Below are 17,015 nucleotides of genomic sequence, written 5' to 3' on the forward strand. Positions count from 1 at the left end.
GATGATGGAGGACATGGGGTGGGCCAGTTGACAGGCACCTGAAATAGGAGGCAACCACCCCTTGCCTTGGGCCAGGCCCCACACCAGGGCTGTGGCTGTGCTTGTATCTCAGGAGGACAAGGACAGAGGGACCCTGTATGAGCCACCACAGCCCTGGCTTCCTAAGTGGGGTCCATAAGCAGCTGACAAGGCCTCAGCCTGGAAGTCATAGGTGGTTGCCAGGAATCCCCTCCCCAGCTATGGACCCTGCTGTCTCCCTCCACTGCTGGGATGGGGAAGAGTTGCCTTGGCAGGCTCCTCAGCCTTGCCTGAACTGGGGACCCGGGATTAGGAGCCCTACCCTGTTCCAGGAGGTGCAGGCTGGGTGTGGGTACAGCCAGGCCTCTCACTCAGGCTAGTGAGCCCCAGGCCGCTCCCTCTACTCTCCTCAGCCCACCCAACCTGCCCAGAAGCACCAGCAGCCACCCCAACACCCAGAGTCCAGTGTTCCTGGAAACTTGGTAAACCCCCATTCCCTGCAACTCCCCAGCCTTGCCTACCTCAGCCATGTGAATTAGGCAGAAGAGGGGGGTGCGTGTGTGTGTGCATGTCCTTATCATTGTATCTGTTCTGAGAAATTCATCTGCCCCCATTTTTGTGTCTGTGTCTGACTGTGTTTTTGTATCTCTATCTTAGATTGGAGTTGGTTTTATAATTTTTAAAATCATTTTTGTTCCTTTGTTAGGTTCTTGCTGTTTCTTATTCAAGAGCAAACCATTCATTATGAGAAATTCAGACGAACACAAAGGGAAAACATTTAAAATGCACAAATAGGCACAGTGGCTCACGCCTGTAATCCCAGCACTTTGGGAGGCTGAGGCGGGCAGATCACCTGAGGTCAGGAGTTCGAGACCAGCCTGGCCAACATGGTGAAACCCCGTCTCTACTAAACACACAAAACTAGCCAGGTGTGTTGGTGCCTGCCTGTAATCCCAGCTACTCGGGAGGCTGAGGCAGGAGAATCACTTGAACCCAGGAAGCAAAGGATGCAGTGAGCCGAGATCGTGCCACTGCACTCCAGCCCGGGCAAAAAGAACAAAACTCTATCTCAAAAAAAAAAAAATAGTAAGAAAATAAAAAATAAAATAAAATGCACAAACAATCCCACCCACCTAGAGACAATGACCTATCAACACCTCGGCATACAGCTCCTCCACATCGTCTTCTATGCATCTAAGTGTGCAGCCACATTTATAGTCCTCTAATTTCCTTTTAATTTACCAATACAAGATAAACGCCCTTTCAGGTTAATGAGTTTAAATTTACCTCATTGTTGTTACGCCTGCCTAGCGTTTGATTCTGTGGCTGTGCTGCGATTTGCCAGCCCAGCCCCCTCCTGTTGGTGTCGAGGTGATTTCTAACTTTTCACTATTACCAATATGCTGGATGGAGGCACTGGGCAAGGGGTGCAGGTCTCTGTCTTCAACTGAGTCTGCCTTTTCAAATGTCATGTCCTCAGGGGAACGGGGACCTGGCAAGTTACAGTGACCCTTTTCTACTGCCTGGAACAACTGGTTTCCTTTAGGGAAGGTACTTTTCCGGAAAAGGTGTTATTTCAAGGCCTCCTAGATTCTGGAATAAAGCCTGTCCCAGCAAGAAACGCCACCCGAGTTTCAGGTCCAGGAATGCAGAGAAAGAGCAGGGTGAGGGTTGGAGGTGGTGGGGAGGGGGCGGGCGGGGCAAGGCAGACCTCTTTCCCTTGACTGCTCCTGACAGCTGTGTTCCCAGGATCTTCACTCTCACATATCCTCTAGACAAGCCAGGATGGGATTCTCATCTTCTCCATACAGCCAGGGAAACTGAAGCCCAGCAAATGAGTGGCAGAGGTGGGGCTTGGATTAGCCTTTCCACGTCCCAGTGGGGCTGGGACGGGACTGAGCAAGGTTCTCCCTGCCCTTTGCCCCATGTAGAGCTGACAGAAGCCCCAGGAGTGAAGGGGAAGCAAGACCCGTTGCTCCGAGAGGCACGACCTGTATCTCTGCAGGTGCAAAGCCTTAGGAAGGCCTTAAGCAGGCTGGGTCAGGACTGATGACTGTTAACCCTTAATTCCAGTCCTCCACAGAAGTTTACTCTATGGGGGAGGCTTCCTGGACTGCCCATTAGAACTGTAGAGGGCAAAGACCTGCTTCTTCTTCAAGTCAAAGATGCAGACGGGGCCGGACATGGTGGCTTATACCTGTAATCCCAGCATTTTGGGAGGCCAAGGCCAGTGGATCACTTGAAGCCAGGAGTTTGACACCAGCCTGGCCAACATGGTAAAACCCCTACTCTGCAAAAAAAAATACAAAGTTAGCCAGGAGCAGTTGTGTGCACCTTTGATTCCAGCTACTCAGGAGGCTGAGGCACGAGAATCGCTGGAACCCGGGAGGCAGTGGTTGCAGTGAGCTGAGATCGTACCACTGCACTACAGCCAGGGCAAGAGAACCAGACTCTGTCTCAAAAAAAAAAAAAAAAAAAAAGCAGATGGGTAGGTGCCAGCAAGGCTTTTGCTCAGGTGAACCTGGGGCAAATCAGATCCCCTGGCTCCCCTCCTCCTGAAGATATGAACAGGGCTCCTGAGAATTGGTTGGGTGCAGATATCACTTATGGAGGAAAATGACAGCTTAGCATTGTTCTGCAGATTTGGTATTCGCCCAAAGTGGCTCACAGCGTGGGGGCTCGGTTCCCTCATCTGTAAAATGGAGGCAATGGAGTTGCTGTAAACACTCATGAGAGGACACAGAGGAAGCACGATGTGCCTGGTGTGTCATAAAAGTCCAGTAAATGGGCCGAGCACGGTGGTTCACGCCTGTAATCCCAGCACTTTGGCAGCCCGAGGCAGGCGGATCACGAGGTCAGGAGATCGAGATCATCCTGGCTAACACGGTGAAACCCTGTCTCTACTAATACAAAAAGTTAGCGGGGCTAGGTGGCGGGCGCCTGTAGTCCCAGCTACTCCGGAGGCTGGGGCAGGAGAATGGCGTGAACTCGGGAGGCGGAGCTTGCAGTGAGCCAAGATCGCGCCACTGCACTCCAGCCTGGGCGACAAAGCCAGACTCCATCTCGATAAATAAATAAATAAATAAATAAATAAATAAATAAGTCAGTCAGTCCAGTAAATGGAACCAGCAAGAGAAGTAGAATGAATGGAGAGAACGCTTGGTTTGGAAGCTCGGAGGCCTGCGTGCAAGTGTGGCTCCGCCCCAGATTCCAGGGTGACCTTGCACAGCCGCTTCCCTCACTGCCGCCAGATAAGCACTCCTGGCTTTGCTGCATGTTGGCGCCAGCCTCAGTTTTGTCCCTGCACCGCCACCTCCTGCCCTTGGGGACAGTAGAAGAGGCCACGGTCACAGAGAGAGGCTTCTGCTGCCCTGTTGCTGGGCCCCTCCCACTTCTTACACAGCAGGCTGCACTGGGGAGAATGGCAGGAGTACCTGGGACCAACACGCACCACAGCATACAAAAATACACACACACTCACTACACACATACAGCTTATACACACACACCACAGCATACAAAAATACACACTCACTACACACATACAGCTTATACACACACACCACAGCATACAAAAATACACACCACACACACTACACATCTACAGCTTACACACCACATACACATCATACACACTCAAAACACACTACACACATACAACACACACCTTACACATATATACCATATACACACTTATACCGTATACACCACATACACTCACGCAAAACACACTAACATACAAAACACACACACTACACACATACACCTTACACACACACCACACACATCACATACACACCACACACACACACCACAACACGCACTCACACTACACACACTACACACAGTTTATGCACACACCACACACACACACCACATGCACATCTGGTGTGAACGTGTGTAGGGGGCTCCCCACTTCCCTCCACTCAAAGCGTCCTCATCACCGTCACCCCTCACGCTGCAAAGCGCAGGAGCCTCATCTCGGCTCCCCTGTCCAGCTCCCTGTGCTCTTGCCTGGCGGGTCCGCCCTCTCCGAACCCTCTTCCCCTCCATAGGGTTGCCAGATAAAATGCGGGGTGCCCAGTTATACTTGAATTTCAGATAGACAATGAACAATGTTTTAGTGTAACTATGACCCAAATGTTGCATGGGACATATTTATACTAAAACAAATTCGTTACCTGTCTGAAATTCCAATTTAACTGGATGTCCTGTCTTTTTATTTGCCAAATCTGGCAACCCCACACCGCCAGTTCTCTGCTCCCCACTCTCCCCATCTTCCTGTCTCAACTCCTGTTGCTTTTCCTCGGCCCCTCTCTTTGTCAGCCCATTCCAGGGTGCTGGCCTTGGCAACTCTCTTTTTTCGAACTCCTGCTCTCCTGGGACGGCTTCTTCCACCCCTTGGATCCACCTCCACGTGGGGCTGGCCTCATTAGCATCCTCCGAGGACCTTCTCTCCAGCTCCTGATACAGGAGCCACCCTCCCTGCAGCGACAGCATGTTGCCACACTGCAAGTACCTCCAGAGGCTGGGCCTGCCAGCCTGGCGAGCAAAGCTGCCTCTCTGCTGCCTACGTCATCCACTGCCTGGAAACATGCTGGCCAGATGTGGCCAGAAGCGCTTCCCCAGGAGCCGGCTCTTGTCCAGCCTCATCTCCTTGTGCCTGGCCAAGCTGAGCTGCTGACCTCCTTCCCCCATATGCGCTCAGAACCCCCATTCATGCTGTTCCCCCTGCCCACAGTACCTCCCCCAAATTCTGCTTTCTGAAGTCCCCTCTCTTCTCCAAGTCCAGCTCACAAGGCCTCCTCCTCCCAGCTCCGCTTCCTTCCCCGAGCACCTACAGTGTGTTATCTGCAGGCTTATCTAGGTGTCCACGGGGTCCAAATGTCCAGTTGACCCCCACGTTCCCTTGGCAGGGCTGGGTACACAGTCAGTGCCCAGGCAGTGTTTACTGAATGGAGGAGTGAATGAATACGTGAATGAATGCATAGGTAAGTGAGGTGGCATCTACTCCAGGAGGAGACGGATGGGTGGGTGGATGGGTGGGCAGATGGGCAAGTGAACAAACGAAGAGCATGCCAGGCTTGGCAGACGGCCTGTCTCCTGCAGAGGGAAGCCAGGCTCCCTCCCCATGTCCACTTCATCAGCACTTTGTTTCCACAGCCCTGTGATTCCAGCCTGCAGATCCTCCCGGACCGACGTAGTGAGCGCTGTGACCACACAGTACAAGAGCAGAGCCCTGGGCCTGGCTCCTGGTGAAGGGTGCCTGAGCTGGAGCAGAGCTGACTCTGGCGGAGGAGAGGGGGAGACTGAGGCCCACTCTTCTCCCTTCCAGATCTTGCACAGCCGTCTCTCCCATCATGAATCTCCTATGCCCAGGTTTTTCTTTGTATCTGGACACACTCACCCACCTCTGACCAGTCCAGTTTCTTCCAAGAACAGGACCCCACTGAGTTCCTATGGAGATGTGCTGCCCAGGTCCCCTTTAAAGGAAGGACTTCGGCCAAATGCAATGGCTCACACCTGTACCCCCAACATTTTGGGAGGCCAAGGTGGGAGGATCACTTGAGGCCAGGACAGTTCGAGACCAGGTTTGGAAACATAGTGAAATCCCATCTCTACAAGAAAAGGATTTTTTAATTAGCTAGGCATGGTGGCATGCACCTATAGTCCCAACTACTCAGGAGGCTGATGTGGGAGGATTGATTGAGCCTGGAATACAAGGCTGCAGTGAGCTATGATCACACCACTGCACTCTGGCCCAGGTGGCAGAGTGAGTGAGATCCCATCTCCTAAAATAAAATAAAAGAAATAATAATAATAAAATAGAAAGGAAGGACTTCAAGGCCTGCCTCGGCTGCAGAGAGCTGCCCTGGCTGAGGTTAGACCCTGGGGGAGGGGAGAAGGACTCAGAGACGGAGCAAAGCTGTGGAGATATTAAGGACCTGCATCACGGTTTGACTTCTTCCTCTACCCAATCTTGCTTCTTCCTTCTTCCCCTTAAAGGTGTTAATCCCTGATAAATATCTTGCACCCAAACTTTGTCTCACTGTTGCTTTTCGAGAACACAGCCCTCAAAAGTTCTCTTCCCTCCATCTCCAGGGCCTCCCCACACATGCCAGTTCCCTTCTCTGTGCATCTCTGAAGGCCCTGTGTGGGGGGCTGGTGTCAGGAGTGTCCAGGACATGGTCCCAGGACCTCCTGGACCTGGGCTGAGCCCCGCCCACCATGCTCCTCCACTTCCTTCTCTGTCAGCTTCACTGTCTCCCCGCCCCTTCCCGCCCCCTGCCCCCACACCTCTCCAGCTCCAAGCCACTCTCTCTGAGAGCCCTTCCCGTAGCAGCCACATGGCAAGGGCAGCCTGTCTGGACACCCTTAGAGGCCAGAGCCCCCCTAAAGCTCAGTCCTGCCCTCCTCAACAAACAGGTCCTGGGAGAGCCATCTATTCAGGGCTGGATACAGACATAAGAGCCAGGAGGCTCACAAGTTTGCACCCTTCCAACCAAATTCCTTAAATATAGCACAGCATTTATTCCATGGCCATGGGAGAATGGGTTTTCTGTTAATAAAAACTGAATATCTCCTTATTTGTGATGAAAACAAGAGCTCTGAATGTAACATAACATTTTAACTTGTCTGGAATTATCTTTCGGTTCCCGATTTTTCTGTCACTCTGAAGTGACACAAGTCATTCACATTCTCTGAGAATAGAAGTGGAATATAGCAATAAAGTCTCATTAAAAATATGTTTAAAAAATCTTATTTCTGGCTTTCCTGTCAATAAAACATATTGTACTTTCTGTGGCTCTTATTTTCTCTTCTGTTTCCTTTTGTGGTTTCTCAAATCAGATTTGGAAAGGCCCATAAAAGGATATACATTTTCAAATCTAAAGTAAATCACTTGTTCCCAGGAAGCACCTTTTTTGGTTTCAGAATTTTAGGGCTGATTTCAGGCCACTGGCAGGGAGCAGGCCTCGAGGTTGGGTTCTGTGCAATGTGCAAAAGTAATCAATTAGGAGAGCAAGTAAGCAGCGGTTTCTAAAAATGGCCACTCGAGGGTGCTGCGTGCTCAGGTGGGAGTCATAGGCACACCGTTTACAATACATCCCAGTGATATTTCAGTGGTTGGTGTAGATCAGCAAAGCCAGCCGACTGTGCAGTCCGGCGCCGTGTCTGTTCACTCACTCCTCAGACCCCTCCTAAGCCCCATCCTGTGGGTCGACCCTGACTGGGCTGTCAGGGGTCCCAATAACAAGGATCCCCAAGCCTGGAGGGCACAGAAGGCTAGAATGGGGGGAGACAGGAAGTTCACAGTACAGGAGGGGAAGGACAGGGAGAAGGCCCTGGGAGGAGGGGAAGGTCCGGGAAGGCCTGCTGAGGGGCGGGTGAGTCTGACCCATCGGCACAGCAAATCCTGGGGACTCAGGCCTCACATGAAGGTCCAGAAGTCCCGGGCACTCGGCACTGGCTGGGCATGGCGACCAGGCCCTGTGAAGAGAGAAGCCTCCTGACGAAACGTGGCCACCGTGAAGCTGCGGCCAGGGCCCCCCTGAGGATCCTGGGCCCTCGAGTCACAGCTGAAGCAGCAGAGGACGCAGGTGATGGCCACAGTCACCACGAACAGCACCACCACCACCCCAATCACTGCCGTTTCCATGGCCCGCTAAGCAACCTTAGGTCCTCTCAGAGCCTTCGCTCCCATCCAGAACAGGAGGCTCTTGGTGATCGCAGTTGCCCCGTGCTCCTCCGGCGGCTCTCCCTCTGTCTCCTAAGAAGATGCTGCTCCGAGTCCCTGGGTTGCTCCTGCTCCAGGCCATCGGGCGCTGCCACGTGGCCCCACTGCTCAAATCTCAGATGATCTCTGTCTATTTTCTAAGCCTCAGGCCAGGCCTCCAAGAGCTGTGGTCAGCTCCATGTCAGCTTCTAGAAGAAGCACTGTCCTGGAAGACGTGAGCACAGACTCCCTGGACATGGAGGAGGTGGAGAGGAGGGGTCAGAAGACGTCACACAGAGACAGCCTAGCCAGCCCTGGCCCTCCCGTGACGCCTACGGATTTCAAGAGCAAGTTACACTCAGACCAAAGACAAAATACTCCCCCTACTGTGGATGCAGGAGTATCCCGGCTCCTCCCCAGGAGGGACCTTGGGCCAGTCCTTCAGTTGGCCTATCTGCTGCCTCCCCAGCCCTTGGGGGCAGGGACATGAGGAGGGAGGAAGGCATGCGCCAGCTCTGGGCAAGGCAGGGGACACTCACAGGTCACCCCAGGTGCCAGGGCCTTCAGCGGGGGCTGGAGGCAGGAGCAGGTTGCATTTGGCCTCCTTTTCTGCATGGCGCTGGGATAATGCAGTTTAGATAGAGTATCGTGTTCTTCCCCGGGAATCCCTGCCCTGTCCATGACTGTAGGGCTGTTTACCCAGAGGTCCCGGAAGAGCCTTCTTAGGTGCTGGCCTCACCCACCCTCTTTGCTGCCTGCTCAGCCTGTTGCTCACACTCTTATACTATGAAGACTTACCCTGGGCTTCCCAAGAGCCAGCCCTGGCTGTACCTGGTGCTGCAGCCTCCTGGACTGGTGGCTGTCCCAGAAACCTTGGCGTTCCTCCCTGGGTGCTGCAGCCTCCGTCCTACTTGGAACTTGGCTCCAAGATGTCTGAGCAACTGTGAGCACTTCCTGAATTCTTTCCTCCAATTGTGCGCGAGGGCCTAGGATCCACACTGCAGCTGTCCAACCCCCGCTCAGCAGTTATCCTGCCCCACCATGCGCACCCCAGGCCATTTCCACCCTGCTCCCTGCCAGGAGGTCAGGGGAATAAGCTAGGCCCAGGCAACTGAGTTGGTCTGCCAGGTCAGAGCCCTTTCACACCCAACACCTCCTGAGACCCCCACCACTTCCAGAAAGGAGACTGGACTATTAGCCCCATTTTGTCCATATTCTGGGAAACAGAGCCGTGAGAACAATAACTCCAGGCATGGGACCTCACCAGACATGATCTCATATAACCTCCCCAGCACCCCTGCATAGTGATAGCAAGACAGCCTCCATTTTATAGATAAAGATCCTGTGGTCATAGAGGTTAAATGACCTGCCTGTCGGCCGGGCGCGGTGGCTCAAGCCTGTAATCCCAGCACTTTGGGAGGCCGAGACGGGCGGATCACGAGGTCAGGAGATCGAGACCATCCTGGCTAACACGGTGAAACCCCGTCTCTACTAAAAATACAAAAAAAAACTAGCCGGGCGAGGTGGCGGGCGTCGGTAGTCCCAACTACTCGGGAGGCTGAGGCAGGAGAATGGCGTAAACCCGGGAGGCGGAGCTTGCAGTGAGCTGAGATCCGGCCACTGCACTCCAGCCTGGGCGACAGAGCGAGACTCTGTCTCAACAAAAAAAAAAAAAAAAGAAAAAAATGACCTGCCTGTAGCCCATTCTGAATTAGCCATGTTAACAGAAGTGAGCAATGGCCCAGGAGGGACCACCCTCCCTCCACTCCTACAGTGCACTTTCCAGTTACCATGGGACCACAGAGCAACCATCTGATTCTGTGATTTTACTGATCTGGGTGCAAAGTGCCAGAAAGGGCAGAGGGCTGGCCCAAGTTCACACAGCCTGGGTCCTTTTCAGTTTCTCCAAGGCCCAAGGGAACTTGCTTTAGAACCAGTATTAGGAAACTGGCACTTTGCACAGAATGGGAGAGCAACTTTTCAGAGCAAGCAATGGCCTGTCGTATCCTCAATCTGTCCCTTTTCTGAGATGATGAGACCAGCTGGGCCCTGGGCTCCTCCTCCACATGGAGCAGGCTGTGGGCCGCGACAGGAAGCCAATTCCTTAGATTATTTGTATTAACTGGGATGGCCAGAAGGAAGGAAACGATGGGCTGATCTGTGGGGCCTGTGGTTTCAGGTTGAGTTACCAACATCACCTCCTTAACTGGGGTGATAGAGGGCACCAGGGGACTATGCCTCAAGCTTGAACATTTGTTCCTTTGATTTCTCATCGCCTGTTCTTCCTGTGTGCACGCAGCTGTAGGCCACCTGCGGATTTGCGGATTGTCTGAGTGGTTCCTCATTTTTAAACTGGAATAAAGGCCGATTGCTCAGCGGGTTATCTGCTGCCCTGCATAGGCTTCCTTTCCCGTTTCCGGCTTTCAGGGAATCTCCTCCCCGTCTTTGATTCATCTGTGAAATCAGCCTGGAGATACTTGGGAAAGGGGCAGGGCTGCAGGGAGCAGCCAGAGGAGTCATGGCAGGAATCCAGGAGGGGGATGGAGGGGCTGGGCTAGGCAGGGCATGGGAATGGAGAAGGGGGTGGATTTGAAGGACACTACAGAGAAAATCAACACTGCACGGCAGCCTAGGGTCCACTTTCCCAGCCCAGAAACCTAAGGTGGAGGAAATCAGTGTGAATTTGCCTCCTCTCTCACACCCTCCTCCTCCAGCCCTCACAGAGAATCCACTGGGAAATAGAAAGGAAAGAGGACATTCTGTTCCCGTGAGTCACCAGGCCCCTGACTCTCTGGCCTGCTCTCCAGCCCCTCCCCACTGCCTCTCCTGGCCCCCAGTCCTCGTCTCCCCCCACTTCCCACTTCATCTCACAGGCACAGGCTGAAGGCCTCAGAGCCAGACTTCCTCCCTCGCTGTGGATCCCACCAGCTGTTCACAGAGCATATTCCAACGAGCCTCCAGGCTTTGGCAAGGGGGCATCTCTGTTATCCAACCCATTGGAGAGAAGAGGACAGGGAGACCCCAGCATTCTCCCAAGGCCATCCAACACCCTGCACCCCAGCATCACAGACTCCACTTTAAAGAACTCCACTCGCTGCCTCCCAGCCCTCCCACCACGCACAGGCACCAACTGGGGCAGTATGGCTGAAGACACAAGCCTTGGAGAAGAAACCCTGACCCAGTTACCAAGGAAAGTGGATTCAAGGCAGCCAGTGGATGGGGCTTCCTCGAGTTTCAGAGCTCAGTCTGCCCTGGACATGGGCTGAAAAGAGTACAGGAGCAGAGCTCTGGGAAGCGAGCCTCGCAGTGACTCCAACCTTCCTCTCCCCAAGGCCCTGGACTGTCCCACGGAAGGCCAGAGCCCTGCTGGTGCACACATGACCTGCTGTGGGCAGGGTTTTGTGCAAACCCTGAATCCTCCCTCAGAGCTCAGAAAGAGCCCACCCAATTCTTCCCACTCCACAAGCAGCCCCTAAGACCCAGACAGAAGCCACCTGCTCCAGGCACACACTTCCCATCAAAGAGGGAGGTCCCAGGGCAATGAGGACGCAGGCTGGGCAGCTCCCTCCCTCCCACTATGCTGCAATCAAGAGCCTCTTCACAAAAGCTTCTTAGTGGTTTTTATTTTCTTGGACTAAGGCACCGATGAATTGACTGTGCAGCCTCGTACTGCCTTCTCCAAACCAAAAGGACATTCTCAGGGTCTCTCCCAGTGCCCCGCCCGCCAGAGGCCTTTCAGCGGCCTGATGAGGAGGTCAAGATGGGCACTTCACATCCACTTGTGTGCTGGCTCTGCCAAGACACCCTTGTCACTTCTGGGGCTCACTGGTAGTTACAGTCACAAGGTGGGCTGTCCAACCCCAAAAGAGCACCCTTACTCTCCACTCCCTAAACCCTTCAGCACTTCAGGCCCCAGTGTTCTTCCATTCTCTGCAGCCATAGTACACTGGGGCATAGCATGCAAATGCAGCCAGAGCAAGCCCCAGGCCATTGTTCCCCTCATTCACCCCAGAGATGCATCCTTCCACATGGAAACATGGGGTCCACTTGTCCTGGGAACAGATGGCAGGGCAGGGGCAGCTGCTGTCCACAGGCACCGGCGGCAGCAGCCTCAGCGAGCATGGCGGGGGTGGTGGCGGTGGGGGGGGTGGTGGTGGTGGTGGTGGTGGAGGTGGTGAGGGGTGTGGCGGGGGTGGTGGTGGTGGAGGCCCACATTCGGCACGTGAGATACGTGGCCAGGATGATGGTGATGGTGGAAGATTCCCAGGTGGCCTCGCCGCCGGAAGGGCCAAGGCTGGGCCCGTCGGACTCGGTTTCCCCCTGCACCTATACGGTTCCTCTCCACGTCACAGTCCTGCCGTCCATGGAAAAGGCAAGTGGCCAGCAGCAGCAGTAGCAGCAGAACCGCCACAGCAGCGCCTGTGATCCATCCCACGAGGGCCGTGCTCCCCAGGAGGTCCAGCATCTCGGAGCCAGACAGTCCTTCTCTCCCCAGCAGCTCCTCACTCCTTTCTCCCCTTCAGCAGCCTCCGCTCAGCCCTCTCAGTCACTGAACTTTGTTGTCTCCGCTGCGGGCTGGAGAGCAGCCAGGGAATGTGGGCGAAGCCTGTTTGGACTTGCAACTGCTGGCCAAGGGTGAAGCCAGGCTGCTGTTAACTCTGAGGAGGCCTGGCAGGGAGGCCAGGTGGAGACAGAGGAGCTGTCAGGATGGATCTGGTTGAGGGAGGAGCCCTGAGTCTAGAGGAAAGAAACCCTCCTGCTCCCTGGCTCAGTGACCTTCCCTCTCCGGGTTTCAGTCCCCTCTCAGAGACTGTGTGGAACAGAGATGAACAACACGGGCTTTGGAGCCAGACAACTCACTTGCTGTGAGATTGTGCACAAGTTACTTAACCTCTCTGTCCTCTGTTTCCTCTTCTGTAAAATGGCTGCTAACAGTTCCTTCCTTAATAGGGTGTTCTGAGGACTAAAGGAGTTGAGATGCATAAATCAGCAACACCAGCTCCTGTCACATGTTTGCCATTGATATTACTGCAATGGACTCCATGGCTCAGGAGACATTGTCGTCTGAGAGTCTGTGATTCCCTGTCCTGCAGCCTGCAGAGCCCTCCAGGGCTGAGTCAGGCTCTGTCAGATGAGTCATCCTGAGCTCAGTGAGCTTGAGAAGCTCAGGGAGGCACCACAGGCAGATTTTGCCATCCAGCGAAGTCCTCCATCCAGCTTGTTCTGGGAGGCAGGAGGGTCTGGGTATCCGCCCAAGTTTGCTGGGAGGCAAGAAGGAGGCCACTGAGCTCAGAGAGGGCAGGCACAGGCCCAGCCTCCTGGTTCCCAGTTCAGCAGTCTCAAATGGCCATAAATGGCATGTTCCTTGCTCTGTCACAACCCCCCTGCCCAGCAGTGGTGAGTACCATTCCTACCTAGTGGAGCATTTACAGTGCGGCAGAATCTGAGCAGTACTGACTCTCCCTCCAAGCCCACCCGCTAGGCTCAGATCCTCTGTGTTCCTCCCGGGAGGCGCCGCCCCATCCTGCTGACAGGCCTCAGCCACAGGTGCTCATTTTCTCTCTGGCAACCCTTTCTGCTGTGGGCGTGCTGGGCTGTTCTCCAAGCCCTTCCTCACATGCAGTGGGGCTCCCCAAAGCCCCAGCTCTGTGTCTGGCTCTGCAGCGTCCCTCCAGGCTGAGTCCCCAGCCCCTCCCTCCAGGCTCACTTCCCTGCCGCCTGGAGGAATGTCTGCAGACACCGCAAGGCTGGTTCTCTGAGTTCTGGCAGCACCTCCACCCTGTGATGTTGGGCAAACCCCTCGCCCTGACCCAGCCTGTCTCCTCTGCAGAACTCCCAGGGCAAGAAGTGACCTCCAGGGACCCTTCCCCCTCTTACCTCAATCTGAGGTGAGTTCTCTCAGGGAGGCCTCAAACCCTTAATGAAAACCCTCAGCAGATGAAAAGGCTAAACATTCTCTTCAACCAAATTGGGCTCAGGGGGCAGCAGGTTTAATGATTCCTGGCACTTCTTCGGCCCTTGGGGGAGCCACTTGAACTTTTAATGATGCTGGAATAAGAACTCCTCCTGCAGACTCCTGGGGCCCTGGGAGCCTGGCTGCCTTCCCTAGGGAAGTTAGGGAGGGAAGTCTGCTGTGAGGAGGAGGAGGAAGCCAAACGGGATTTTCATCCTCAGAACTTCTCCAAGAAGACTCCCACCCCACACCAGCCGCTGGCAGCAGGGCAGGACCTTACTACTATGAACCTGAAGAACTTCAATCAGCAAAAAGGGCCCCTTGGAATCACCCAGACCCAGCCTTCACTGACAGATGGAGAAACTGAGGCCAGAGAAGGGAAAGACTTCCCTAAGTTCCCCCGGCCTTGTGTGCTAATCTACACAGCAGGTACTCAACAGAGTACTGTCCCTGCAGTGAGGGAGCCATCCAGAGTGAGAGCCTGAGATCAGCAGGGCCTTCCACAGAGACAGTGGGAAGATGAGGTGGAGATGCGAATAAACCTGGAGGGTGCAGGGGTTGGGGGGCCCCCTAACACATACACATACACATGACATCTGTTTCATTAGGCACAGATTCACTCCCCATCTGGGTAGTAGGATCCCAAAGTGAACATTTGATTAGATGCTTTGGGCACTCATGGGGGCAATGAGGGACAGCCATTGAGAATACAGTCCTCCGTGACTTAACCCATTTATGCCTAAGGTTGCAATTTTTTGAATTTTTGCAATCAGACCTTGGCAATGACCTTGATCAGTAGGATAAAAATAACTCCCACATGCTTAGCGTTCCAATAATGGAACACCAGGCATAAATGTTAAGAAGTGACACAGCCAGGTGCAGTAGCCTGTAATCACGGCATTTGGGGAGGCGGAGGGGGATGGATCATTTGAGCGCAGGAGTTCAAGACCAGCCTGGGCAACATGGCAAAAAACCCTGTCTCTTTAAAAATTACAAAAGATTAGCTGAGCATGGTGGCACATGTCTATAATCCCAGCTATTCAGGAGGCTGAGGCAGGAGGATTGCTTGTGCCTGGGCAGTTGAGATAGCAGTGAACCAAGATCATACCACTGTGCTCCAGCCTGGGCAACAGAGCAAGACCCTGTCTCAAAAAAAAAAAAAAAGTGACAGAGACCTTCTTAGGGGCTTGACTGTACACTGTACACAAGCATTTGCAGGACTGATAACTTTAAGGACACTGTGGCTGTGTTTCCGGATCCCCCGCCTCAGAAAAGCTTGTCATTGTATTTCTTCCCCAGGGTTGGGACTTCCTAGCCAAGGAACGGGAGTTCTAGACCACACAGCTGATGAGTAAGCTTTTCAAAACTCATATTATTTAGCGTCATGCCCATATTTCCAGGGTACACAGACTCATGCACATGCTTGTAAATCAATATTGCTCTGTAGGAAAACTCATACACCAATAATTGTGTGTGCACATGCACATGTAAATATGCACAGGTGAATACAAGTTCCAGACAACTCAAACTTGTGCTTGTAGTAGCTGCAGGTGGTTCTTGGAAGTCTACCCTTAGCAACCACATTGTTTTCACTAATTGGTGGCACCACCTAGTGGTGACACTGTAAATAAATCAGTTTTGTATTCTGACCTGTCAAAAGTTATGATATCTGATGGTTGTTTATAGATCATAATTTGGGCCCATGCACTTAAATCCTCTCTATTCCAAGTTCCTATTAAAATAGACAGAGGCAAAAGAGGGAAAATCCTATTCCACACCAGAAATCCATTAAAAAAATCAAATTACTGGCCCACAAACTTTAAGGAATTTCAACAAGATACAATACAAATGGAGCCAAGCTGATGGGTGTATCGACTAAAGAAGGACATTCCTGAGAAATAATGGAGGATACGCCCCAGGAGAGTCTCCCTAAAGCCCCATAGTAGACAGCCAGGACTAGGAACAAGGCTGAGATGGGCGTAAGCGAGAAACAAATTGAGCAACCTTGGGAACTGCGACTGCCTACTCACAGAGAAGGTAGCCAAGGCTCAGTTCGTCTTTTGGTTTGCACAGAAAAGTAGGGACATTGGCCAGCAGGTTTCTAACCCAGGTGCTTGTGCCAGTTAGAGAAGGGGGGACATTCTTCCAGCCAACCTTGGACTACCTCAACAAATAGTGAAAAGAAGTTGCATAGCAGAACAGCAAATTTCTCTCCTGTTCTCAGAAGCTCTCCCTGCCCTAATCATGGTCGATGGGATCTCCCAATCTAGAAAACTAAACTATAAATATTCCATTTTTCTTCTTTTCCCATTGCCTGGAACCAACATGTTTGAAAATGATCTACATATCTTTCAGAGGACCCATTTCAAATCTCAATTCCAAACGTATATAGATCTAGGTCCCTCCATAAAGTCAGGAAATATATAATAATATCTAGACATACAAAAAAAGATGTAAGTTATTATATCTTTATCATTAGGGTTACTAGAATCTAAGAAACAAAAACAGTAAAATTCCATAATTTATATTGTAAATACAATTCCAAAAGTCAGTCTATATATGAATATGGAAAATATGCAAAAACAGGAAATTTATTTTCCAGTTAAAAACCAAATCTGGAAAGATTGCTTTGAGAACCTTCCCTATAACTCAGAAATACATAAATAAATAAATAGATTAAGAGAGAGAGAAAGAAAAGAAAAATCCAGAAATCAAATATACCTATATAATAGGCATTCCAGAAATGGAGAATAGAGCCCATGGAGAAACAATCATGAAAAAAATATAAAGAAAATTGCCTGACTTGAAGAATTAACTCCTTAGATCAAAAAGTGACTTAGTACTCAGCAAACTATCTATCTACCTATCTATCTATTTAGAGACAGGGTCTCATTCTGTCACCCAGGCTGGAGTGCAGTGGCACAATCACAGTTGGCTCACTGCAGCCTCGACCTCCTGAGCTCAGGTGATCCTCCCACCTCAGCCTCTCAAGTAGCTGGGACTACAGGCGGATCCCATCATGCTGGCTAATTTTTTTTAATTTTTTTGTGGAGACAGGGTTTTGCCATGTTGTCCAGACTGGTCTTGAACTCCTGGGTTCAAGCAATCCTCCCAACTTGGCCTCCAAAGTGCTGCGATTATAGGTGTGAGCCACCACACCCCGCCTAAGGAAACTATTTAAAGAGGCCAGATCATCTAGTTATATCCAGGCAAAATTTTAACATTAAAACAATAAAGAGAAACCAAATGGTATAACCATCGTGGAAAACACTTTGAATTTTCATATAAAACTAAACACACTCTACCAGCTATTTACTGTTTCTAACTATT

At 52.1% G+C, this 17,015-nt stretch overlaps 2 protein-coding genes across 3 annotated transcripts; both read right to left on the reverse strand.

The window, feature by feature from the left end:
• Nucleotides 1-6,534: 6,534 nt before the first annotated feature.
• On the reverse strand, nucleotides 6,535-9,018 carry SPAAR (small regulatory polypeptide of amino acid response). Of its 2 annotated transcripts, none has more exons than XM_033238122.1 (2): nucleotides 8,564-9,018; nucleotides 6,535-7,982 (listed from the first exon to the last, which is right to left on the reverse strand). In XM_033238122.1, exon 2 carries the CDS (start codon nucleotides 7,673-7,675, stop codon nucleotides 7,448-7,450), a length of 228 nt encoding a protein of 75 aa, XP_033094013.1. In that variant the 5' UTR covers nucleotides 7,676-7,982; nucleotides 8,564-9,018; the 3' UTR covers nucleotides 6,535-7,447. The 2 variants fall into 2 exon arrangements, with proteins under 2 accessions (XP_033094013.1, XP_033094012.1); XM_033238121.1 differs by having other exon boundaries at nucleotides 8,531-9,018.
• Nucleotides 9,019-11,335: 2,317 nt separating this feature from the next.
• On the reverse strand, nucleotides 11,336-12,388 carry HRCT1 (histidine rich carboxyl terminus 1). Its single transcript, XM_033238123.1, has one exon. It carries the CDS (start codon nucleotides 12,195-12,197, stop codon nucleotides 11,844-11,846), a length of 354 nt encoding a protein of 117 aa, XP_033094014.1. The 5' UTR covers nucleotides 12,198-12,388; the 3' UTR covers nucleotides 11,336-11,843.
• Nucleotides 12,389-17,015: the final 4,627 nt, after the last annotated feature.

Source organism: Trachypithecus francoisi, unplaced genomic scaffold, assembly GCF_009764315.1.
Source record: "Trachypithecus francoisi isolate TF-2019V2 unplaced genomic scaffold, Tfra_2.0 Lachesis_group16, whole genome shotgun sequence".
NCBI classification, from domain to species: Eukaryota; Metazoa; Chordata; class Mammalia; order Primates; family Cercopithecidae; genus Trachypithecus; species Trachypithecus francoisi.

Bases quoted from the DNA above. Each gene is read 5' to 3' on its own strand.
- SPAAR (XM_033238122.1), bottom strand. From the start codon at position 7,675: ATGGAAACGGCAGTGATTGGGGTGGTGGTGGTGCTGTTCGTGGTGACT.
- HRCT1 (XM_033238123.1), bottom strand. From the start codon at position 12,197: ATGCTGGACCTCCTGGGGAGCACGGCCCTCGTGGGATGGATCACAGGC.